Source organism: Dromaius novaehollandiae, chromosome 2 (genome assembly GCF_036370855.1).
Source record: "Dromaius novaehollandiae isolate bDroNov1 chromosome 2, bDroNov1.hap1, whole genome shotgun sequence".
Taxonomy (NCBI): domain Eukaryota; kingdom Metazoa; phylum Chordata; class Aves; order Casuariiformes; family Dromaiidae; genus Dromaius; species Dromaius novaehollandiae.
Window position 1 is genome coordinate 21,111,247 of NC_088099.1, and position 27,036 is coordinate 21,138,282.

At 36.2% G+C, this 27,036-nt stretch overlaps 1 protein-coding gene across 7 annotated transcripts in view; it reads right to left on the reverse strand.

The window, feature by feature from the left end:
• MLLT10 (MLLT10 histone lysine methyltransferase DOT1L cofactor) overlaps positions 1-27,036 on the reverse strand; it is a 144,661-nt gene that overhangs the window by 11,100 nt on the left and 106,525 nt on the right. For all 7 annotated transcript variants that reach the window (XM_026098559.2, XM_064505949.1, XM_064505947.1 and 4 more), the window contains 3 exons: positions 22,908-23,083; positions 5,705-5,822; positions 4,325-4,397 (listed from right to left, as the gene is read on the reverse strand). In XM_026098559.2, the coding sequence (XP_025954344.2) occupies positions 4,325-4,397; positions 5,705-5,822; positions 22,908-23,083 (367 nt within the window). The remainder of the gene's footprint in view (positions 1-4,324; positions 4,398-5,704; positions 5,823-22,907; positions 23,084-27,036) is intronic.

Sequence of the window (27,036 nt, forward strand, 5' to 3'; positions counted from 1 at the left end):
AATTTATACTCAGAAAGCCCAAAATCTCTTAAGCATACAGACTAACAAAATACCCGACAAACAGCATTGTATTAAATTATATAATACTATTTCTACAGCAAGAAATAGTATTATATATAGATACAGAGTACTTGTCTTAAAAAAAAATTTCAAACTTTTAGTGAAAACTAAGAAAATTGAAATAAGTTATTAAAATCTGCACTTTCACAAAGGAGGGCATATATAATTCCACTGCCTCATTTGTTCTAAAAATGAAACATGTAAAACCAGATTTCTGATCGACTATATGAAAATACTATTCTGCAAGGAACTCAATGAACATTAAAGCTGTCCTCCGCCCTCCTGTGCACACTTAATGTACTTCCTTTTTCACTCATGATCACACACGGTTCAAAGAATAAACTCTTTGCCACATATCTTTTCTCATTCAGGATAAAATTAAATATTCAGCATAGAGCCACCGCGAATGCTAGGTAAACCCTCAGGTTTTAAGATATGGCTTCTTCTTCATTGGATGGGCAAAAATTAATCTCTGAGCAAATCCAGATGCTCAGTATATTTCTCAGTCTCAGAACTCTGATTTCACATATGTATGGCCCTACTCCTTACCCAAAACTAACACTAAATCCCACTAAAAGTCGGTCGGTTCATGTCTTTTTATCAACTCTAGTGACCTCAGATTCAGATTCTCATACATTAGTTACTGCTGTAGTAATAGCTCCTGGCCCTGCCACAGGATCACAAGTGCACCACTCTTCAAAGAACGCAAACCTACCAAAAAGACCACCATAGTCCCAAGTACAGGACAACATACAGAGCTCAGGAAATCAGTGTGTTAATTATGATTAGCGTAATAAGCAGCGGTCACAGCACATTAGCTGCCTAATGACTGTCAAGCATTTTGTAGGCACCGGAGCAAAATGATTTTTATAAGAAAGGGGTTTAAGTAGGTGACTTAAGAGCCCTGTAGGTATTTATAATACGAAAAGGAGAAAAACACTTGCTAAAAAACAAAAAAACACCACTGATGAACGGGGAACCAAGGTGGTGTTTTCTGACAGGAGATGACAGTTCAACAGCATTTAGCAGTTCAGCACAGACATGCCAGAACGGACTTAAAAGTAGTTGTCTACACATTGTGCTGAAATGATGAGAAGGAAGATTTTGGTGGAAACATTCTGAACAGATGAACTACACTCCATGCAAACAGTGCACTAAAATAAAAATAAAAAACAAAACCCAATGAAACTTCTTTCTCTATATGCTTTTTGAAGTCATATAATACTACACTAACAGACTACTCCATTAGCGCTATATAACACCAACAAAATTCTGCATGGGTCTAGGACTGCTGCCTATCAATTTCACAAATGTGAAAGCAAAGCAACGTGAGATTATATAATCTCTGCAATCCTACACTGGAAACCTCTACAGAAGGAGAAAAGATTCTAGATTTCTCTGCATCTCAACTTTATAGTCAATCTACCCTCTTCCAGGTGAACCACTACTCAGTCCATTACATATAATACAGATTCTGCATGCAAGGGTTGAATCCTTTTTCCAAACAGAATTTCATCATAGTTTCCCGCAGAATTACAGTGCATTGCGTGTGTGACTTTGGTGTGCTCACTGTGATTAGGATCCTTTCTTTGTTTTGTGTTTCACATCTTGCTTACTTTCGTAACTGTTTTGTGTTTGAGTTTGTGGTGTGGTTATTCATATTCTTATACTCTTACTTCTAATTAATAGCACAATCAGACTGCATTTATATATAGACATGCATACATATTCCAATACAGTATTATATAACACAATTTTTAATCTCAGGTTAAGCACTGTGTTAAAAAAAGAAGTGCTACCTTGGGAAAAGGAGCAATTGGGAAAAGGAGCAATTCCTTTGCAAAAGGGAAACAACTCGCGCACACCAGCTATATTTATATATATAGGAAATACAAGCGTATTTTAAAGATGTTATACATTAGATATGAAATTTTAAGAAAGAAAAAAGACTTTGGTTATATAAGGATCAAAGATATAATGCTAGGAATCTGAAATGACCATACAGCTTATGAGCCGCATATGTCATCTCAGGAGAGGTGCAATCAGCTCTGTCATCGACAACAATCATTTCCACAAATGTTTTTATTTTAAACAACTGTTTGAAGTTTAATTGACTCTTTCAGAAAAGTGTGTTTTTTTTTTTTTTTTTTTTAAACAGATCTCATAAGGTTCAAAGGGAAGCGAATAGGAAATTGCAGAAAAGTTTTTAAGATATCAGATTTTTGGAGTTAGCTTCTTATTCATTATATACTACCTTTAAAGTAACCACAGTTATTTATTTAACTGGGGAAGGTGGGGAGTTACCTACACTTTTTGGAAGCATCTGCATGCTGTGTGCAGTAGCAACACATTAGTGGGCATGATATATATTAAGTAGCTAGAAATGCATTGCACAATTTTTCTCACTGTACAGAAATTTGCTGACTACTGAAATTAATTGAATGAATAGGTTTTTTAAATTTTTTCCATGCTGCATATTTCAGGCTAAGTTTTTCCATGTTTCATGACCATTTTCCATGGAACTACAGTAATGATTTTCTTTCTTCTTTTTTCTCCTTGTTTTTAAACACCCCGACCCCCCAAGCAAAAGCTATCTGTTCTTTGTGAACGCATAGTGCTCCCATACATTGAGTGAGATGTGGAATTCTGGGCTGAGATGGCCTAAGTATCATATAGTTTTCCTTTGCCATCCTCATGAAAATCACCTGAAATCTGACCATGTTCTAAGCACTGGGCAATATACATATTGAGTGTATGCTCAGTAGAAATATTGTATTTAAGAAGTTTAGCTTCACAAATATTCTCTCTAAAGCCAAGCCAAGCACAACTATAGCCTACTACCTCAGATACACAAAAAAGAGGCACAAGCACATCAACCAAGAAAGCATTAAAACTTGTAATTACAGGTTGCACCACAATGCCTATTACGTAGACTTCTTATGCACATGTAATCCAGATTCTGGCCTTTCCTATTTGTTGAGCACTTCCCTTTGCAAAAATCTCTCAAATTATATATATGTGTGTGTGTGTGTGTGTGTGTGTGTGTGTGTGTGTGTACGCGTGTGTTCGTATGTACGTATGTATACACACACTTATATAAAGACTTATATAAAGATTTTTATGTTAAAGTAAATATTTTTTTTATAAAGAAGACTATTTAATCTAATTTTTAAATTCTTTATTTATTCTTTTAGAAGTAAAAGGTATTAGATAATTTAAAAGCCAGTTCATGAATGGGTAGTACCACCTAAATATTATAAAGAATATGCTCACCCCAGTCAACAAGAAGTCATTTGATTAATTAAGGAATATAACACAAGATCAACACCACATGTATATTAAATTAAATTAGATAATTTGGAGATATTTACTATAAATTACTATAATAATCTCAGGCTGTAACAATAAAATCCATTGTTACAATGTTGCATCTGCCTACCTGCAGGGTTTTCTTTTTTTCTTTCTTTCCTTTTTTTTTTTTTTTTTTTTAAAGCTATCCTAAAATCCTTTTCACCATAAAATTCCCCATGGTTAGGGCCTAAGTAATACCAATATAATTCTTATGGGATACAGTATGGAAACTGAAGTCCTTTAAATACAAAGCTTCACTTAAAATAGGTGGAAAATGTTACCAAAATAATTTAAAATGCAATTTTGAAATTTTAACAGCAAATAGCATAAAAACAAAATTATGTGATACAATCCCAGCAGGAGAATTGTTATGTCAAACTTCTTTAGTAGAGGTCAAGTGCATCAGAACAGAAAAGTAATTTTTTTCCCCCCATAGACAATTGTTGCATGTTTGAAGTGGCGAGGGAAGTGGAAGAGAATATTGGTTTCAATATTTTTACTAATATTTATTTGCTCAGAAAGTCTTATTACTGTAATCTTTGTAATTTGTAAATCTATGGGATTTTAGACCCTCTGCAAGTATGAAATGAAAGTACGATTACGGCAACAAATCCAGGGAGATTATCAGTACATGTGGCTACAATCATAAATAAATCCTTTCAAAGGATGTCTCCATATCTTAAGTAAAGTCATTTAATTTATAAACCTAATCTCAGTTGATATAAAAATAAGTTTCAGACTATTCTGAGCTATCTGAACGTATCAACGTAAATATTTTTATATTTATATATCAATTTTTATACATATATATATGCATGCTACTTAAACACGTAATACATAATAAAAGATAATGAAGTTTCCAAATCTCAAAACGTCTCCCCCGCCTGCACCCTCCAACGTAAATACCGCTTACCGTGGCGAGAGGCTTCCTCGGGGCGAACCTCCCCTGCCAACCAGGCTGCGGCTATTATCTCCAAGATCTTGATCTGCAGTGTAAATATTTCACAGCTGATAAATCCACTCTCATTAGGTAGGAGTTTTAAAGCTGACATAGATATTTTAAAAATACCTTAAATCTGAACTTCTTCAGCATTGCAGACCAAGTACGTAACTAGTTTAAGACTGCTGAACTGTAGCATGTAAGGTGTTGTCCTTACACATTTCTGAGGGTCTACCAGGCCACGGATTATGTTCACTTCTTTCATTCCTTTCAGTTTCACAGCACAGAAGTGTGGTTTGCATTTGCAGTACCCTCCCCTCAGCCACTTTTAATTTCTACGGTGAAAGTAATGAATCACAGCTGTGGACAGCTAATCTGTATGCTTATCACAGCAAATCCTGATGCTTTGTATTTTTTTTAACACTTTGCATCCCAAAACAACTCATAAAATATATACCGCACTAAACTTGCCACCATCATCTAACGAGCACAGTCTATTCTACGGATTTACTGAAAACTTTATGAAAGCATGTAATTCACAAATTCCTATTTATAAGCAAAAGTATAGGCAGGACCCTTGCTAAAAGGTAGTAAAACAAACAAAAAAGGCCTCATTAAATACAGAAACGTTTTGCTTGGAAGGACTCAAAAGGGTTATTTTCCCTATGGCCTCTCAATAAAATAACCCTATCTGCCCCCTCCAAGGTTGCCCTCCCCCTGTTCGGAGGCAGGCGACCTCCGACCCCTCGGAGGGCAGAGACATGACTGATCCATTCTTGGTAAACTGCCCGCTGCCCCCTCCCCCAGCAGGCGCGACCGCCGCGACATGTCAACAGATCCTGAGGGGCGCGCGGGAACAAAGCCGCCCCGCGCCCCCGCACCGCCAGCAGGGACCCGGCACTGCGCTGCGGACGGCCCTCCGCAAACGCTCACGACGTTATTAAATGCCGCAGAAGTTCTCTGGCGGGATCCCTCGCGCACAAACTTGTGCGTAACGCAATTTCATGAATTATGCAAATAAAGGTTTAAACTATTCGCGACAAAACCCAGAGCTGTGTTACCCTCATTGCAGAGAGCTAGGAACCGAGCACATCAATCACGGAAGTCACAGGAGACATTGTTGCATTCCTGCCTGCTGATGGCTCTGCTTAAACATTTACATTTAGACAGTAAAAAAAAAGGCAGCACATAGCTGTTCTGCAGGACAACCGAGAATTTACTTCCAACACCTAACAACTTTATACCGACGCTTAAGAACCAAATGTTGAGCTCAAAAATAAAATTTAACAATCTTTTTAAAAATCCGTCTGCCTGGAAAGTAGCACAGGTTTTCAACGCCAATAGCAAGTTTACCTGCTTGACTGGTCTCAGACTGAGCAATAAGCGCTGCCATGGCCGAACTGGGATTGAGCCTGTTGCCGTACATGTGGGACGGAGGCAGACTGAGAGAGGATCCAGGTAGGGTGTTTGCCTGCAAGAGAACAATTATAACTTGAGTCCTTTTAAAAAAAATGGGGGCAAATACTAACTATGTTTTAATGATGTCTTCCTAATGCACAATCATTAGTTCTTTAATAAATTAATGTATTTAAAAGAGAAATTTATTATTTTCCATTTAGGAGTACAGAAATAGAATTGCAATACTTTTTAAATACAGCAAGCATTACAGTGTGGTTTACAATCATCTTTGGTAGATACGTTAATAGAAAAACCTTCTAATAAAAATTTACTGTAGCAAATCTTAAAAATACCTAAACTGCATTTTAAAACAACCACTATAGCAGGACATCCTTGCAATCCTGAGGTATGCACTCGACGCTAGGACTTAGTAGCATGGTGACCATGTGGTTATCCTACTAATTATTTAATCTTATTAAACCATTTACAAAATAAGGGCAGGTAGACAACAGATGTCTCACAAATGCCTGGGTTCCTTACATCACAAGCCGGCTGTGGAGGTCAAAAGGTCCAACTTTCAGCTCTATAGTTTAACTACACAGAGCCATATTTCCTTTGCTCTGCTCTGTCATTAGTAAAACCTGCACACTATTTTGTTACTTCCTATTTTGATAGACTTGGAAGCCTGGTGTTTTTTTGTTTTGTTTTGTTTTTATTTTAAAGAATGCAAACAGCCATTACAAGTATGTTTTCTATACAATAGGGGGCTCAACGAATCACAGCTTTGCCCTGACCCCATATAAGGAACTGTATTTTTGGCAGTTGGCCAGCTCTACTTATTGAAGAGCTCCCAAAGTTTGTGTTCATTCATGTTGCTAACCACAATTCTGAAGGTCTCTGCTGGGACTTGTGCCAAACAAGCGAAAATGAACCCTTAAACAGATGAAGCTAAGGAGGCTGGCCAAAATCTTGCATAATCCAAAGCAATAAAAATACTTTTGTCCTTGGCTGCTTATGCTTTTTCCCCTTTCGAAGAAAAGATGCATTAAATGCTGAGTTTCAGAGACAATCTAAGAAAAAAGGCATTGCTGCTGATGAAAAATTTTGCATTTCTGGCCTGATAAAAAAAATTATTTTAGAACAAATAAAAGATTATAATGTATTTAGAGGGGAAAAAACATCATAGATAAAATTTGTGATCTCACAGGTTGTCTAAAATGAATCTTTGAAGAAAATGTAAACAACCTTTACAAAATAAACTTTTTTTTTTTTAAACATGAGAAAAAAAGAAGGTAAAGAGTAAGCAACTCAATTTGTGGGACATTTTGACATGTATAACTGCACACAAGAGACAAGGGAAACATACTGGTTATTACAGCAAAAATATTACAGAGTATAAACTATGTCTCTGGAAAGAATCACACACTACCATTAAGTTTTGGCTTTCAGCCAACATATTAAACTTGATGAATGGACTTTTATGAATTCACACAACTGTTTTCAATGATGCTTTATTTACTATATACTGGTGAGAAATTGTGCCTGATACTTGAGTTTTTCTACTGTCACAAAGCTAGAAAATGCAACAAGAAATTATTTCAGATGATTGGGTTTTTTCCACTTTTAATTTTAAAGTTATGTGTAAGATCGCAAGACATGGAACCACAGTTTCACTTCAAATTCAGCTCTTTTTTTTTTCCTTTGCAGAATTACATGTCTCTAGTAGAATTAATCTGAATTAGTCATAACTCTTAAAATAATACAGGCATTTCCACCTACCTGGGTACGCCAACAAGTTCCAGAAATACAGTACATTACTACTGTGACACTTACTGACAGAGGCGGCAATACCGCACAACTCCTGCTGTTTTCCTCAGTAAACACCTATAGCACGATTCCAACTCAACTATTAGTGCTCACTAGTAACCTTCAATTTTTTTCCTGTTTTCCTCTCAAAACACAAACCCCAACAACATAGTTTTTGTCAAATTCTTTCACTGAAAAAAAAACTTACAAAATGAAAATTACTACATACAACCATTATTTCCTTCCAAATCTGAGGAGACCAGCAAGATAAAAATCTGCACATTCTTAATGTAAATAAGATCATTGAGATTGTGAATTCTACTAATGTAACTTAAAAAAAAATCCTACAAACACTCTGTTTTATTTCCGCTTAGTTTTAGAATATTTCTACAAAACAGGCTTTTCTTTCTTAATTCTAGCAAGTGTACTGCTCACATTTTGTGCAGAAACTGGTGTATTTACTCTCATTCTTCTGTGTAATTCACTGCAAGGCTACTTAAAACTGCACAATAACAACTATACATTAATTTATAATGGCAAGGCATCTAGAATCAGCAAGAAGAATACAGGTGTGACTGAAACATGCACAAACAGCTTTAAGAACTTACTTAAATTAGAAGTATCTAAGAATATTGAAAGCCGTTGCTAAAGTGCGTTGAGTAACTATCGCATCACAAAAGACATCAAAGGGATTAAACAATGTTTGCTAAGTGGACTGATAGATCAAAAGACTTAGCACGATTTAAACAATATCTAAGAACCTGAGTTTTTTCACAAGTGGTGGTTCCCCCTAAACTCAAACCCTGTTTATAATTTAAAAGGCCAGTAAAGGTGTCCTACAACAAGTTGGAACTACAAAAGTTCTCGTGACATCACATATCCTGTGCAACTCTCAAAGGGAAAAGTCACATTAATAAAATTGTTCAAGTAGCTGGAGGTAAATTAAAAAATATATTTTTTAAATGTCAAAATAAAATGACAAAAATAAAGATTTGAGAAGCTTTACGTATGTGACCACTTCATCTGACAGGAAAGTAGAGGAGGTGGACGAGCACTACCTTATTTAAAGGTGAAATAGGAGCTTCATGTTTCACTCACAGTTGAAACAAGCTGTAGCAAGCATTTATTAAAAATGCGCAATCATCTTGTCAATATATATTAAGGTGACAGGATTGAAACATATTCTGAAATGCAGCACTTTTAAAGCTGTAGTACTCTTTATTTCAGCAGATTCTATTTAAACAGTCAACATACAACACGTAATTAAAATGTATGAACTAGTGAAGAGACTGCTTAGTATTTATTCTGAAACGACTGCAAGTTTTCTTGGAAAGCATTTTAGCAGAAGGGTTTAAGCCTATCTAGAGGTATATACTATATTGCTTTCATTTATGGCATGTTCAATAAATCAGTAAAGCAATAAGCAGCAGAGCAGCACAGAATAAAGATATACTGTAATTCAAGGAATACTTGATTGCAATAAGAATAAATGACTGATATTTGATTGATGCTTAAAAGCACTTCCTCTACCTCAAAAAAGTGCATATATTAATAGGAAAACTATATATGCAAGTTAACTGAATTTAACCAATAAATGAAAATATCCTGTGAAATATTTAAAATACAGCACATTTCTTATATTCTTACATCATGCCAGAGTAGTACTTTGCTCTAACAGTATGAATATAAAGTTTCCTAAAGTAACATCTATTAGCATTCATAACCGTACATTAGCTCAATTTTCCATGGAAAACAGTTCCTTCATTTACAAAGTTAAATGTTCTTTAAAAAACAAATGAAGGGGAGGAAAAGGAGACAATACTTAGCTGTATACTATTGTATTAGAAAGGTCTCAAAATTTAGGAACCTTTGGGCATGCCTGTTCCCTGTTCTTTTCAAGTTTTATGCTCTGAATTATTTTCTGATAACAGGCCCCATTTCTGTCCCAGCTCCACATCAGTAAGTTTTTAATACTCAGCGTGTGATAGGAGATGAAACCAAGTGTGAACAACTTTCAGGTCCCATGAGTAGGCTGACTGTTGAAGCTGTCAGGTTCAATTGCATCATTCCACATTATTCAATGCCCTGAACTGCTCCCTAATTGTTAGGGGCTTAACATATTCAAAACCATTGTTTAGGTTAATGCTGAAATGCCTACAGTTGAGCTTCCATAAAGCAAGGGGAGGGATTTAATTGTACTTAAACCATTACTGAACTTTCCTCCTTTCATGATAGGACAACAAGGATGCCCTTAACAACCAATTCCAAGACAGCTTCTTAATAGTTTATATTCAATCACCGAATCTTTTCCCCTTGTGCTTTAAAAATGGTCACTGCTATATTGTAGTTTTACATTACAATCCTTTGATGATGCTTTAAAATTAGTGATGGATCATTTAATTACTTACTCCAGTCCATACATACTTGTCAAGAATAATTTTAAAAGATTTAAGAGAGTCTCATTTAAAATAAAAACATATCATGGCTCCTGCATTGTCTATACTCCTTAAATATGATTACCAAATTAATGTGCTTTGGGTCATAATATTTACCAATCATGCTAGGTTTTTCTCACATGTGTAGCACCATGCTGCAACAGAAAGCACAAAATATCCCTCTGTTGCTATTAACACAAACTGAAGAAATCAAGAGCATTAGATAATACTAACTACAAGCAAACTACTTCTGAAAAATATACTGTAAACTACTCAAAACAGCATACAAAAGATCTGATGCAGGGTTTTTTTTGTTTTTTTTTTTTCTTTGTTTTTTAAGAGAATGAAGTAAACAGAGATCCCAAATGAAATGTAGAGCTAAATATTCGGGGGGGGGGGTCTGTTATACTTTTGAGAAGATATTACTAATGCTTTACATAGTCTAGCTTCATGAAATGAGGGAGGAAATTCAAACACTTGACTTAATATTAGCAGAAGCATACTTTATCTAGGAAACTCTGAAGTCATCTTAAACTGACATATTTTAGTCAATGGCAAGCAATATTCATCTGAAAAATACAGTATGGACAATAACATCAAAAATAAAACCTACATTGTGATTAAATGAGCTTAGACACCCAAAGATACTCATGCGATGTACACAATGTTAATAAAGTCAACTGCTTTTTCTGTAAAGTGAAAAAAGCTGTCTACCAAGTGATAGTTGCAAAAGCAACCTGCCCTTAAGATTCACCATTTAGCCTAGACAAATGAGGAAAACTGATTTTATCGCTACAATTTTACAAAGCCAATTACATTATGGGGAGCATACTACAGCCAACTCTTCTTGGTATTCAGTGCAATGGGAAAGAGAACATGCTGCTGCCTCCTCTTCCCCTGCCAGGCACCTTTGGTACCACCCGTGATTTCATTTAGGGGATGTGGAGGAACCACTGCTGCACATCATCACTTGCCTTCTCTCAGTTCTGTTAGCTGTTCACATGGTATGCAATACATACCGACATAAAAAGCGGCCAGACTGCAGTTACTGTAGCAACACCCTAACTTATAGGAAACCCAAGAGAAACTTGTGCCAAATCAATAGCTCTTCATGCATCACTTGCAGCAATGCAGCTCTTGAATACTTTCACACAGATACGGAATATGCTTAAAAATAATCATCTAGACCTTGTTTCCTACAAAAAAATAATTCAGGCTTTCCTCTGTATTTTCTTGTATGCCAAGAAATACCACTGGAATTGAAGACAACACAAAAAATCCTTAGTAAAATCCTGTTTCCACACTTCTGAAAGTCACCACAAATGTAACAAGATAAACACTACTTATGTATTTTTAATTGAATCAATACATTTAATACAGTTAACTTTTAGTTAAGCAGTCAGTATAATTGTTTTAAAGAGCCTACAGCACTGAAAGTGGAAACTGCCTACATTGTACTTCATACAGCTAATCTCACTTCATCTGCTATCATACATCAATCACCAAAATGCATGAACCCCAATCCACTGTAGTCTTTTACTCATTCATTCTCTGAAAGGAATACGAGGACTGAAAAGATACCCCATCCCGTACTGCCACCATTACCATGCAAGCACTTTGAAGTCCTGAAAGTTTTCTACAGATAATAAAGCTGTAATTTTCTGAAATGAGTTGGACTGTACCAAAAACACCAAACAAGCAAACAAAAAAACCCCAAAACAACCAAACTTAGACAAGTAAATGTTTTCGCCAACTGCCTGAAATAAAAGAATTAACTGAGAAGCTTAATTAGGATGCCAGAAAAGTTAAAATAAGATCACAAAGAGGTTTTGTTATCTCTTAAAAGAGAAAAACGCAACTTTTCAGTCAAAAAGAGCATTCAATTGACATATAAATTATTATAATTAAAATCTGTTAGGGAAACTGTATACATGACATGCAGATAATCTATCTGTAGCATGATTTTACATCATTATATTTGTATTTTTGAATGTTGTTGGCAAAAAATAGTAGCAAAAAACCCTTCAAACTTCTAGCTGTGATGAAGACTTTTGCTTATGAACAAGCAAATAATCAAATATTGTCTTTGAGAATCAATTGTTTTGATTAAAATGCACAAATAAATCCTTCACTTAAATGAAACCATCTACCCTTCAAACAACAGCACTCAAATATTTTCTGAGAGAGGCATGAATGAATGCAACTGGGAAACACAGTGGGAATTGAAAGGCAAAATGAAAAATTAATGGCACACCTACAGAAACTAATTTATACCTCTGCCCACTGTACAACAAGGGCACATCAAGTCATTAAAAACCACATGGGTATAAAGTCTATCTTCCAATAACGTGAAAAAGCTACAACCTCAACTGTACTGCCATTTTATTATCCTCTTCCATATTAACTGAGCTGGATATTCTCAAAAATTTTAACTAATTAAAAACGAATTAGTTATAAATTTGCAAATTACACAGAGAAGATAAACCTGTACAAAAACATACTAGAACGCTACCTCATTAAGAGTATAACTTGTCATAAGGAGGCTTTACAGAGATAAGATCCTGAGATTCTTCCATCTCCCCCCCAAACCCAAATGAAACTGAGCTATCATTTCAATACAAACCCCTTTTACCTCAGTTTGTTCCTCCAACCTTTCCATCTACCTCTGTCTTCACAGCACTTAACCTGTATGTGCTCTACACAGACAATGGAAACAATATCCAGCATAAGAATCTGTTTTCCTCGAGAACATCAACCTACATATCGGGAATCACAATTTCACTTTCATATTGACTAGCAGAAGGAATTATTTGATTAGGAAACAAAACCAGTATACAAATATACTATAATAATCTATTTTTTCAACATTATTCCAAAGAAAGCCAATTTAATGAGATACACTAATATGTCAAATAACGGATTCAAGAGAAAACTACTTCCCAGAACATCTATACTTTCAAAAATAGTAATGATCATTAATTAGCTCTTTATTCACAAGTAGCGATATTTTAAATTTCTAAATAAAAGTCGATATTATTTGCTATACCAATGATGAAACAAACCTCCATACTAGCAGAATTACTGCTGTGTGACAAATGCTTGTAAAAATACTCAACATCTTACACAAGGCCTATAAGGACACTGCATCAACAATGAACTCGGCAGCTTGTAACAAAGGATACACTATGTAAACTTGAAATCCTTTTCAAGTCAAACCTAAACACTGTTTTATCTGAGTATTTTTGTATTCCTTCCATTGCATACAGACTAGAAAAATTCACATTTTTCACATTCAACACCATTACTATTGTCTCAGGCAGCTAAATTGAAGTAGTGCTACACTCAGTTCAACGAAGAGGTCAATGTGCCTCAGTTGCCTGGAGACTGATGGTTGCTACAGCAGCACCAGATAAGCCAAGCTAAATAAGCTTCAGCTTGAAGGCAGAAAAACATTTATTGCTAGACAGAAACATTGATGTAGTTGTCTCAGCATGCAGCATTGTGCAAAATCATGCAACTGCCTTTCAGACTACCTGTGTATTGGATAAGTATATGTGAAGACAATCTTACTGAAGCAAGAGGAAAATATAAGACTTTAATTAGGCTAAACAGTAGATTACTTGCAACTATGATTCCTTTGTTCTTCTAGTTGAGTCACATGTTAGAAGGAATTTTCCCTCTGGCTGTAAATTCTTCCTCCTTGCTACTCTCCTCCACCCCCATCCCAAAAATCCTCAGTCAGACTGAACGAAAAGAAAATTAGATTTTTTTTTCCACATTTTGCCTAGAAGTAACAAAGAATTAAAACAGCTTTTAAGTGATGAACAAGAAAATTTTGATGGAAAAGCCTTTACTGTTAGAGTTCTTTTTACATTTTTAATTTTATAAGTCCCTTAAACTCAAGATTTGACACAAATGTGGTTTAATGATTTTGGAAGAAAAGTCACTATCCTGTATTTACAGCTTACCGCACAATATAACCCCTCTCTGCCTACAGCCCACTGAGGGACGATGCCTTTAGAATCTACCAACATTGGTGACTTCCTGTGACGAGTCCCAAAGATGAGTGATATATTCTATTAAGAATTATTTCTTTTCATCCTAGATGTACTGCTTTTCCATTGTATATCTTTTTTGTTCCCCCCTTAAGTCATGAGATAGGGAGAACTGAGTAGTTCTAGCATCCAAACAATTAGTGATCCATGTTGATACTTTGCCTTTGACTCAGTGACTAGGAGCCTTTTGTGAGAGATATTATCACAATTCTTTCGACAGTGACATAATATATGTTAATTATTTTTCATGCATCTGCTATTTCTATTTATTAAAGAATTCTAGTAGCCTAGTAAGGATATTTCTTCTTCACTGAATTATACTACTTAAACCATACAAATCTTGATTTCCAGATGTTTTATTATTCTATTTTTAATTACTACTCATTTTAAAAGGTAATGCAAATCATCATTAGAAAGACAAATCCAGAAACATACAACCAAACTGATTAAGATTTTCTAATCCTATGCTGGATCTAAAAATTATATTGCAACATAAGTTACACCAGAACTGAGTATAAATTGGATTTAAAACAAACCAAGAGAACTTAGGTATTCCAGTTAATAACCATATGACTATGAAATGTATTGTTTATCTGAAGGAGAGATCACTTAACTCTTTTTACATAAAAATAATTACGTCCAACAAAAGGAAAAGATTAGTGTGACCTGATGTCATGATATTATTCACTGGAGGAAGCTTATTTTGGAGAGATTTAACAATGTATTAACAAAACACAGTTATAGGCCATGTCAATCCTTTAAAGTTGACCGCTGTCTATGGGGGAAAAGGTTTTACGTGGCATCCACCTGACCGCCTGTTACACAATATGCAAGCCCCATCAAAGTTACTAGTTGGGCAGATAAGCCAACAGAAATCTATACTAATTGCACTCAGACGCTGGATTTAAGAAAGACTATTCTGGCAATATTTCTATATTAAGAAACAGACTTCAGGAAGCAACCAACCTCAGATATCAGAAGTGCAAAAACATCAGAAGGGTCTACTCAAGTTATGTAAATCTTCTTTGATTACACGTGCAATGTAATTTGCCACAATTAGGATGAGCTCCTTTGAATGGCAAGAAAGAAACTGTTTGAATGAGTTAATTAAAATAATTTCAAAGTCGCTAATTATAAGTCTTAAGATATCTGATCCAAAGGTGTCTGCAATAGCGTCATATTAAATTCTTAGTTTCAGTCATTACGTGTGGCTGTGATGCATGCCTCGGCAGTGGAACAGGAAGCCAATTTAAAGCAGCCATCTAGTGCAAAGGCTACTTGGAAGTCTGAGATGATCATATCTGTCACATCTTAGCGTCCGAGAACTTAGGGCAATTTGTCTTTTTTGATGTTTTCTTTCTACTCCCAAAGAAAAGTTCATTAAAGCACTAACAACTACTGGAGCTGCCATTTTCTAGATGGGGTAGGTGGTTCCCACAGTGAGTTCATTAAATGAACTTACGCTTTAACCTGCTTGGCTCTAGCAAACTTCTGGTGCTCATCTGGAAACTTTCCTCCTTTCGTCATGTTTATTTCAAGCTGAATATTGTATTAAAAAAAAAAAAAAAAGCAAGAAAAAGGGTATGTTTCTCAGAACGAGACTGGGAAATGAAAGTAGAACGCGGCCATACAAAATTTAAGAATATGATTTCCATAATTTGAGGCTACAACTGGAAACTCAGCAGGCAAAAACAGGCAAGCACATTCATTTTATTGTCCTGTGAAAGTGCCCAAATTTGCTGTCTGAAGACGCTACCAAAAATAAATAAATAATTTTTTTTTTAAAAAAGTCAACTTTAATTTTCAGTAAAGAGTACTTGCTGAGGCTGTACTTTTGAATTCACTTATAATTTCATCTGCAGACAATGTTCCACACCTGTTTTAGAAGGCATAAACAAGCCTTCTCCTGAAATTGCTCCTACCGTCCCTGTTGGCAGGGATAAGAATTAAGTACAGAGATGATCTTTTCTTGTATTTTCAATGATTTTCCTGTGGCTGACAGAGTAGGAAAGGAAAAGGAGGAAAACAGTGCCTTGCTAGTATGCAAAAAAAAGGAGCAGAACTGAACTGTGAAAAGTAGAGAAAAATGAAACAGGAAACCAAAAATACTGTAAACTAGTGACTCAGAGAAAGAGCAGGGGGCTAAGATACAGAGATCCAAAAACAGGGGCTAGAGTAATTCACAAGGTAAGAAAATAAAACCACAAAAGGACAGAAGTATCTGAAACAGTCAGGTGTTCTACATTCAGAATCTGAAAAGATCTCAGGATTCCTGAGCTTTCACATTCCTCAAATGTTAACAAAACTCTCCAAATCTATTGAAAAAGTTAAGCCCTAATTCCCTTTAAAAGCTGGATCACACAAAGGAGGATAACTACCACTACATGCTTGCTAAAGAAAACCCTGCTGTTCTCCTACAGCTTCCAAGGGGAGTAAAGCCAAACGAACTTCAGGGATAATGGAATTGATTTAAGCAAACTTACTTTACTTAGAATTGCAACTGAGTAGTCTGTTTGTACCCTCCCAACTACATCCCCACCATGCAGGCAGTAGTTTATCACACTATATTAAAGTGGACCTATCACGCTGAAAATTAAATCCTAGACTAAATAATGAACACCAACTATTCAGTTTCCCTTTCCTTATGCATAAGAACTGCTGTTGCAGATGCTTCTTCTCCTTCCTTCTATCAGCTGCTACTATGGTCAAAGAAGCATAGTATCTCATGTGAGGATGGGAATTTAAGAAGAAAATGAAACAAACTGCAGATGAAGAAGCTCAGCTTCATTAAAAAAAAAAAAAAAAAAAGACTCCACTAGTGAAAACATTATTTTGTATTTCTTAGGACAAGGAGAAAAATCTGTTGGATTGCATCTGTAAAACAAGTTAGTGTCATGCATGTGCAATAATGCTTGAAATTGCTTCAGTTATGCTTACATAGTCACTAAAAAGCTTGGATACCATCACATAGGAGAAAAAAAAAAAGATCAGTTAAGAATTTTATCATATTAAAAGTTTCCAAAATACAAAATATTCCTGAAAATTTCTCAATAAACTGAGATTACTATAATCCAAAAATCACACTTGATTCATACAATAGCATTAAAGAGTTGACATAGCCAGAAATCTTCAAAATAAAGAGCTCTATGTCTTAAAGAAACTACTACATGCAAATTCCATTTCCCCGTAAAAACACTATTGAAATTAGATGACAAGATCATTAAGTGCATTTTTTTCTTAAATGGAACACAGTCTGAGATATGGCTTTAACAGCCAACAACTGGAAGTAAACCCCAGCCAAAAGCCTTAACTTCTATTTCTGCAGTCTAATCCTGTGCTCTAAGTGCACAGAGCAAACACTTCCTTCATTATAAAACACTAAACCCACTAAAACCAAATGAAAAAAAAATTCTTATTATTTTCTGACACTAACAACTACCATTTCCTGACAGGCAGGACACAAGTCCTGCCATACAATATCAAAAGATACCAAGGCACCTAGGTCATCATTTTTATTATGAATACATCAATCACCGAGAACAACCTATCAGAAAAACACAGTAGACTGTTACAGAAGAAAATAACAGGCTAACAAACATCTTCACTACAATTAAACATGAAACACAAGGAAATCTTTGCAGATGAGGCCAAACTCAGAATAGTGCAACCTGTGACTCAGTGCAATGGGGGGGGGGGGGGGGGGGGGGGGGAAGGAATGATCAATATGACATTCAAAAATCCAAATGCAAGAAAATGATTTTTCCTCAACAGAGCATACATTAATATTCATGGAAAAGTTGAGACACAGAGAAAAAACAGTAGTTTTTGATCTACTAATTTGCCATCACATGCAAAACAGATAGTAACAACAAACAGGTAGAAAGGATCAATCTACAGAAAACCAGGCACAAATGTGTGTATCATCTCTCATATATGTCTTTTTTCTTACATTTTTGCAGTTGTTAAATACATTGTTATGCTCACTGAATTGAGCTGCATAACCTAGCAGAGGCGAAGTCCCCCAAAAGTACAGAAAAGGATATATGTCTTTTTTCTTACATTTTTGCAGTTGTTAAATACATTGTTATGCTCACTGAATTGAGCTGCATAACCTAGCAGAGGCGAAGTCCCCCAAAAGTACAGAAAAGGATATATGTCTTTTTTCTTACATTTTTGCAGTTGTTAAATACATTGTTATGCTCACTGAATTGAGCTGCATAACCTAGCAGAGACGAAGTCCCCCAAAAGTACAGAAAAGGAGAAGAGGGTGCAAAAAAAATCACATTTCCAGCAAGCAATTCTGATTTTTGCTAGACCACTGATTCCCACTTGGTGGTGAACACCAAATTCAGTTATGGCTCAGCATGGAACCCAAGCTAATCATCTCTTCTGGATTTAGTAGACTAGAATAAAAGTTATGGGTTGCATAAAGGGAGAAGAAAACAAGATACAGAACAAAAAGTGATTGCAATGAGGCCAGTCTTAAAAACCATACCCACACGCACACACCCCATCTCCACCAACAACAAACCAAAAAACACAAAGCACTCAGACATACCATGCTAGTGTGGGAAACATCATACTAGAAAATAGAATCAAAAGCCAGGATTTTTAGGATTTTTTTTTAAGCATTAAGTATAATTTAGTTGTTGGAGGAAAAAGTAGCACTTGGGGGTACTGCTTCTTTGTTTCTGAATCACTCAAGTTTTATATTTGCATACAAATTATTCAACAATGTAGGTACAGTAGTATAATCTAATTTTCTCATTTTAAGATTGTTGCTTTCAGCTGCTTTTAAGTTTTTCTAGTACTATGGGCAAAATTTTCTGTTAGATGCCTGCCGTAACATACTAGTCAAAGCAGTTCAGCATTCTAAGAATAAGTCTGAGGAAACCTATTTTTTCCAAAGACCTTCTCTTCAGAATCTCCTAACACTCTTGCATCAGAAAAAGATTGGAGGGGGGCACTATCGAAATTTGATAAGTTTATAATCTCTCAAAAATCGTATTTACAAACGCCTAACAGAGACTAAACCTTACAACTGAAGTCTTAGAGGACTGCACCGTCACAGAGGGTGTTCGAGGCTATTCCAATTTCCAGCACTACTCCAAGTGCAAGTCTGCCACCCTGACAGAACACGTCAGCAGCCAAGGTTGGGCATACTCAATCTCTTATATCATAGTCCAGACAAAACCAATTTTTTTTATACTAATAATTTTTATCTGCTGTAGAAGCACAAGCTTCAGTATTAGCTCATAACCATGGCAGGTATACCTATGATCTCATTTGTTTTTATTTTCTCTTTTCTTAATTAGAACACTACTCAAAAAAAGTATTAGCACTCCATTCTCTAAAGACTTTCACAGTCAAGAGATGTGCAAACACTGAGAAGTCATCTCCAAGAGCTGGTAAGCAGACACACCACTCTGATGAAACTTAGTAGAATGAAGTAGGTGAACCCTAACCCTTGAAGTATAATCAGGCATTCACAATAACTGCAGGGTAAAGTAGGTTCTCTTGATTGAGTCCCTTCTTCAACTATTAATAAGGACCTCACGAAATGGAACTGAAAAAGTCTGCCAGAATCCAGGAAAAATTAAAAGGCATGTTATTGGTGGTCGTCATGATTTAATGTGAAATCAAAAACACTTCCAGTGGGAAGGCCTGCTTGGTATTTGCAAGTCCTGAAAGTTGGAAAAAAGCCAACTGATCTCCCTGTTGCAATGACAGACGAAGTGCCAGTCCTAAACTTGAATCAGGAAATGAAAGCACTTAACATTGGAAAATCCAAAATATACATCTATCCCCCCTCTTTTCCATATCAGAAAGTACTCTGTAAAATCATTTTCCGCATAAATGAGGAACTACACCCAAAGACCTCAGAGCCAATTAACACTTTACTTCTTGCCACTGCAGACTTTTTGTAAGACATCTTTCTGAACACTGACAAAACAGCAGAGTAAGAAAACAGAAGAGTGACAGAGCAGTTTCGTCAAAACTGAAAGTTTGTTACCCACCTGTTGGATGTTACTGGTTAGACAGAAAGGAAAGGCGCCCGTCTAACCACAAATGGTGGAGACAAAGAATACAGAAGGGGAAAAAAAAGACTGGGATAACAACACAGTTGTCTTGGTTGTAGATCATAGCTTAGAGACATGTGAAGCCACACAGCTTATCTCAAGTACAATGTTTGGTTGAAACATCAAAGCTTGCATAACAGCTCAGATGATGGAAGCGCTGAGTTCCAGGTTACGTGGTGGCACTGCTGATATGGAGAAAATCCAAATCCCTTACCAATTTCCAATAGGCAAACAGTAGCTACCAAAATATAGTCCTAGAATCATAGCAGTAGTGTAGGACTTCATTAATTCTCTGTGCAAACACAGAGAACCTTTTAAGTTTGTCCATCAAAACCCGTCACCATTTGAACCTCCCTTGATACTTCAGAACTGAAAGTCTTTAAATGGTAGCAGCTGTGGATAAGCCTCAGACAACTAAATCTATGACCACCTGAAGACAAGTTAGGCACTGACATAAGATACATGATTCCTCTGGAAAAAAAAAAAAAAAAGAAAAAAAAAAAAAAAGAAATCACAAGAAGTTCTCCTCTCCCAAAAAACAAAGGCAAATCAAGGGCAGGAATTTCAGGCACTTAACCTGTGGAGGGCTCTCCAGTTCAGGTAAACACTGAGAGGAAATGCACCTCATAGAGTGTAATCCACCCTTTTGTGTTGACATTAGGAGAAAATACTATGGTATTTCTGTTCCTGACTGCTAAACATGCACTCTGTCCAGTTGCCTTCTGAATCCACTTATCCTCTGCCAGAGTTTAACAACTAAAAGGGCTAGAGTAAAGCTCTTCCTTATTTACCTTGTCCACGTCACGTGTGATTTCACAGACCTTTGTCTTATCCCATCTCAGTGTCTCTTTCCCTGAGCAGTGAGTCTGCACTATTCAGTCATTCCTTATACAGATGCTATTCCTTGCCACTCTTCACTCTGGCTGCTCTTCTTGTACTTCTTCCAGGCCTACCGTATCTGTTTTGGACAAAGACTGTCTTTTCCCTTTAACACGAATTTCATCTGCCCTGTTACACCACCTTGTCAACACAGGGTGGTGAGGTCCTTCTGTAGTTTGTCACAGCTGATCCTCATCTTAGCTCACTGCCTAACAACATCAGCAGCAAACTGAACTTCTGCTCCTCTTCCTTTTCTGGCTCATTTATGAATACGTTGAACTGTACACAAGGCCAAAACACTGATCCTTCTGAGACTGCAATGGTAAACCTCTCCACTGTGAAAATGGAATATCTGTTCTTTTGCTGTTGGGGTGTGGGCGTGTGTGGGTGTGTGTGTCCCCGCCCCGGTCTTTTGACCAGTTACTGAATTTTGACACAACTTTTCCCGTTATCTCCTGCCTGTTTATTTCAGTGTCTTTGGTGAGTGATTGTGTGTAACACTCTTTGGAAATTCAAGAAAATAGTATCAATATATGTATCCTTTGGCCGTATCTTACTGAACAAAGAGCTCCAATATCTCACAAATTCCATTTACAAAAGCTAAGTTGGCTCTTCCCCAAAGCATCATATTTTTAATTTATTTCTTTCAAATAGTTTTTATCAATTTGTGCAATGCAGACATCAGGCTTACCCGATCTTAAAACCTTGCATCATATTAAGCCACCTTCCAATTCTCTGGTATTCAGGGAGTTTTAAACCATGTCTAAGAAGTGAAGCTGATATTGTACTCTTTCCTTCAGTGGGATATTAATAGAGTCTCTCTTTATTTGGCCACTTATTTTCATCAAAGATGTAAGAAATTAATTATTTTTTTCTGAAATTCAGTTATATTTGGCTGAAATTGGCCAACAGGTTTCAAAGTTACCAGACAAGTTATGTATAGACACACTGTGATAACACAAGCCTTGCTTCTTTAGGACACCAGTCCAAAAAGCTTACTTAAAAATACAAACTGCCACCTGCCACAAAGTTTCATTTGATATTGAAATGTATTCTATATTGGTATGCACTGAATATTTCTGTGATGTATGTATTAAAAATATATATACTTATGTGTTAAGCTAGATTTTAATTCTGCATGTTTTATATCCACTATTTTAAATCACTGTAGACACTAAACTATAAACTGATGGCTTCTACACAAACAAAAAGATAAATTTAGTTATTTGTAAAACAGATTCCCAGATACAGGAAACACAAAAAGTATAAAAACATCATTATGTCCAGTACAGCATTCCCTCATACACTCTAATCGGTTTGGCTTTCTACCACCCCAACTTCCTACTCCCTGGCCTTGACAAATGCAATCTTGGCCAACATAAATCCATACAAAATGCTGCCATAACGATAATTTTTCTGGCTCATTACTTTGACCGTGTCACCCTTCACTTTGCACCCCTCTACTTACTCCCTCATCCCTTCACTATCAAACACAAACTACATACCTTCATTTGTAAGACCTTTCAAACACAGAAGTATAGCACATACATCATCTTTCATTTGCTATCAAGATGTCAACCTTGGCCTCCTCTTTGCCTGTGCTGGCCTTAGTTGTCAATTTGTCAAATCTCCCAAATCAACACCTTTGTACTTTATCTCGTACCACCACTTTTACAGGAAATACCCAGAAAGTTTCCCTGCTCTCCTCTCTTAAATCCTTCCTTAAATGTAATGTTACGGTGTAACATTGTAATATTACAGTGAACTCCTAGCCACTACAACAATGTTTTTACAACAAATAGAGTGCATATCAACCTATTTTCCAAATAAGTGAAGGAGTTTTTGCTGTAAATAAGCAGATCAGTAACATCGTTTGCTATCTTAAACTCTTTTGGTGATTTACCTGAGTTGCAGCAACAACAGTAGTTACAGAAGGCGCAGCTGAAGGTGATAGAGCTCCCACCTGCAAGTGGCTTGAAGCCTGCTGAGGTAAATGAGAACTGGAAACGGGAGTGCTAGATCCTGAGCCAGATACTGCATTTGGAAATGATACTGCTACATCATTGCTGCTAAAAATACCTGAAAAAAAATTACAAAAACAATTACATGCATCTCTCTCTCTCTCCCCCTCCCTCTGTTGTTTAGTAACCACGTAAATATGCAATAGAAAATTAATCAAGACAAACAAGATAACTTAATACACAATACATAAAGTTCCTCTGTTGAAATTCTAACCATGCTCAGAAGTACTCTTGTCATTTGACATTTTACAATTCAGGACACACAGATTCAGTTTTAAGCTTTAATAAAATGGTTGTGATACATCAAATATTTATGCGCATTACATTCAAATATTAACAGTAGCAGAATTTTTGGCTGAAATGCTTGCCTTCAGAGTCTGCTATCTGCATTTATTGTTTCAATGAGCCACTATAAATGTTAAAGCAGATAAAGAATTAAGTATTGGGCTGTATAACTGAACATAAAAGATCTGAATGAAAAATACTTTTTGACTTTAAAGTAAAACATTTCTGAACTACATACATTTGTTCAAAAAAGTTGCAAGAGAATTTTGGAAACTAAGAGGATTTCTTGCGCAGTTTTAGAAAAGAACTGACAGCAAGTCTGAGGGCGAACTCCTCAGATTTGCTGGTAGAAGTGGTCCCATTTCATTTATTCACAAACTAGAACTCCATCTGTGAACTAAGAACGCTACAGTAATATTTCTGCTAGAACAGTCGACAAGTAAATGATTAAACATGTTAACATTAGTCAGACTTGCATGTTAGGAATTCGAATAGGAGAGTGCATACCCCTCCGTGAAGCCATTACTTCTGTTCATCTACATGCAGGGTAAAGTTGATTATATAGGTCAGGAAAATCCCTATTGACCAGAAGCCCAGGACAAGAAGTAGTACCTGTCTATGAAACTGTTAGGCTCCACGTGCATTAGATAAGTGAGCTGTCAGCTGGCCAAGGAATATCAAGCATGGTAGCACTGAACTGCAGTTAGAGGAAGAGTGCCACAGGGAGTAAACAGAAGTAGAATGAACATGGTTAGATCAAAAAAAGCAACAGAATTGAAATGCCAGTTAGAAGGCAAAGGGTGGAGCTAGTTTGTCACTCATACAAATAATGATTTGAAGGCGGCAGAGACAAGAAGATATGCAATATTAAATACCACTCTCCACCCAGCATTCTTTCTGAGCACAGACACAGTCAAGGGAGACCAAGATAATCCAACCCCACACATAACAGGCAAACACTGATGCATTTTAAATTTCCTGCCTCTTTAACCATCAAGAAAAGCTAAAGAGAAAACCAGCCAGACTCCGCACAGAAAGAAGAGCTGAAAAACTCAGGTAAAGACATATTTGGAAAGCAGTCATTTTTTTCCTCTGCCTAATCTAGATTACTCCTTTGTTCTCATCTTCTCCCCAATCTCTCCATCACAGCTCAATTCTACACCTGCTCCTTCTTCAACCAACCTTCATCTCTTCTCCTTCCATTTACCTCCTTCTTTCCTAGCTTCTCTGCCCCCCACTTTTTTCTGCCACCACCCCAGAAATCTACAGTTATGGAACTGCTAGCAGTTAAGATCCTCAACGTATTCAGGCTATTGTGCCCTTTCTCCAACTATATCTGTCTCATCTAACTAGCCAGTAAATTCTATGTATTCTGCTCTAGATTTGTCTCTCCACACTGCCAAAATAAACATCCTTAATGAAGTTTTGCTGTTGAGTCTATTCTTCAATGTTGTATTAGCAACCACAAAAACTAAAAAAAACCCTCCTCCTTAAAACAATGAAATCTGCTTTAGAACAAAGATTTTAAATTAATAAAACAAGTGGAGGAGATTCCCCACACACACACTTTGCATTCTGAATACATATTTAAAACGATGAGAACTACAAAATTATTTTAGAAAGATTAGATTCTTATGCAATTACTTTGTTCCAGGAGTTGTGACTTTAAGGTGGAAAGAAATAATGAAATATCACAAAACTTATGATCAAATCAGAAGAGCTGGTCTCCATAAGTGTTATCATTCTCATAAAACATCAGTGATAATGAATGGAGAAAATGATGAAATTTTCAGTGAGAGTCAAGTAGTAACACAGAAAGATATTTTGCCAGAAAGGTAAAAAGAACTCCAAAATTCTGAAGCATGCTATTGCAGTTTTTCTTCTTAATTTTCAGAACCTCGCATGTTTAATAACTGCAGAGCTTCTGCTTTTACTATTTTAATTGTAAGGTTTATTCTTCCTCTTAAAAAGACAATTCTAGAGTGCAAGCAGATAGTTATAAAATCATGGGCATAAAGCTACTTTAAAAGAAAGACAGACAGTAAACTAATTTGCCAGTGGAACAAGGCTTTGTTTTGTTTTGTTTTGTTTTTAATTGAAATATAAAAGCTCACTATTTGTTGCTGTTGCAAAAGACAGGACAAAGAGGACCTATCCACATACTCTTTGGGCTAAGTCTTTCCATTTAGCACTACCTTACATAATATGTAAGCACATGCACTTTCTGGAATCATTCATGTAACCAAGATACTACTTCATGCAACCACTCAGATAAGAACTGGATACTGAACATGCAAATCAATCCTTGATTTTCACACCATTTCAGAAACACCTGTATAAAAACTGTGCGCATATCATGTTAGAAAGCCAAGAAAGAAGATATTTAAAATGTCTCAGTTACATCAAGTTGTCCTTTAGTTTCTTGGGGAGATAAATATCTTTCTGAATCAGCAAGGAATAATGAGGAAAGCCTGAACATCACATAAATCAAAGTTATGTTTAAACACATTAAAGAACTTAAAGTACTTCCCACATTATGAAAAGCTAAATAAATAGTCGTAGCCTGTGATGAAACACATCGTGTAATTTGCAAGAGGCGTAAGTAGCATTCTGTTAAATACAATCTGAAGAGTTCTAAGCAGGACGTAATTGTTTGGCTGTTGATACTCATGGAAACAGGCTTGTAATAGTTTTGGGGTAAAGTCTGACTGTGCTTAACACTGCTAACATAGCTGTCAAACATGATCTCAGGTTCTGAGAGATTAAAAAAGAAAAAAGCACATACAGCCTGTATTGCTCAAGTGAAACGCTTAATAGAAGGGCAACTGCAAAACAGTATCTCTGGACAAGAAGTATATTGCTACAGAGAAAGGAACACATGCAGATTGAAAAAAAAAAAAACTATTCTTTTTGCTGACAATCAATGATGAAATGGATAGCAGAGGGAAAAGGAACTTCAGGAATAGTGAGAAACAATATAAATGGGCTCAAACCAGAACTCGCTGTACTAAAATCAGACTGTGCAGCAGTTAACGTACATCATTAAGCAGCATGCAGAACAAGTTTAGTGGTTTTATTCAACATCTCAAAAATAAGGAGTTTCATGAGCAAAAGAATTAATAAAGCAGATGTACTTCTGGCTTTCAATTGTTTTGCATCTCATGGATGATAGCAATACACTGGGCTCCCTGACCATGATCCCTGGGACCTCCTCATCCCTACCACAAAATCTTCAGTTCTTACATTTTCTAACACTACAGCCCACTATTCACATTCCCTTCCTATGCAGGTGACTTCCTAGTTCAACAAGGAAGGGGGGGAAAAAGAAAAAAAAAAAAAAAGGACAGGCTATGGCTGAATGGGGTCAAAGCTTACTGAGGGCCAAAATCAAGATAGCCAGCACGTATGACGTATTGCTTTCTTATGAAACTAGAAAGAATTTTTCCCTACCATAAAACTTTATTTTCTTAAGTCATTACCTTGAAACTCTTGGAATAGCTCTGCAATTGTGAGGTATCTATCACAGTTTGTTGCTCTTAGTATTTTGCAAAAACTTTAGGACGAGCATAACCCAGTCTAAGAGTGTTTAGAAATGTTTAGAACTTGCAAGCCCATAAGAGATGCACAAAACTACAGACCCTAAGATGTCTCTTCCTACTTGGTGGGGGCTGGGAGAGAAGAAAAAATAAGTTAAAAGGGACTTGTAGTGGAATCACAGAAATAAAA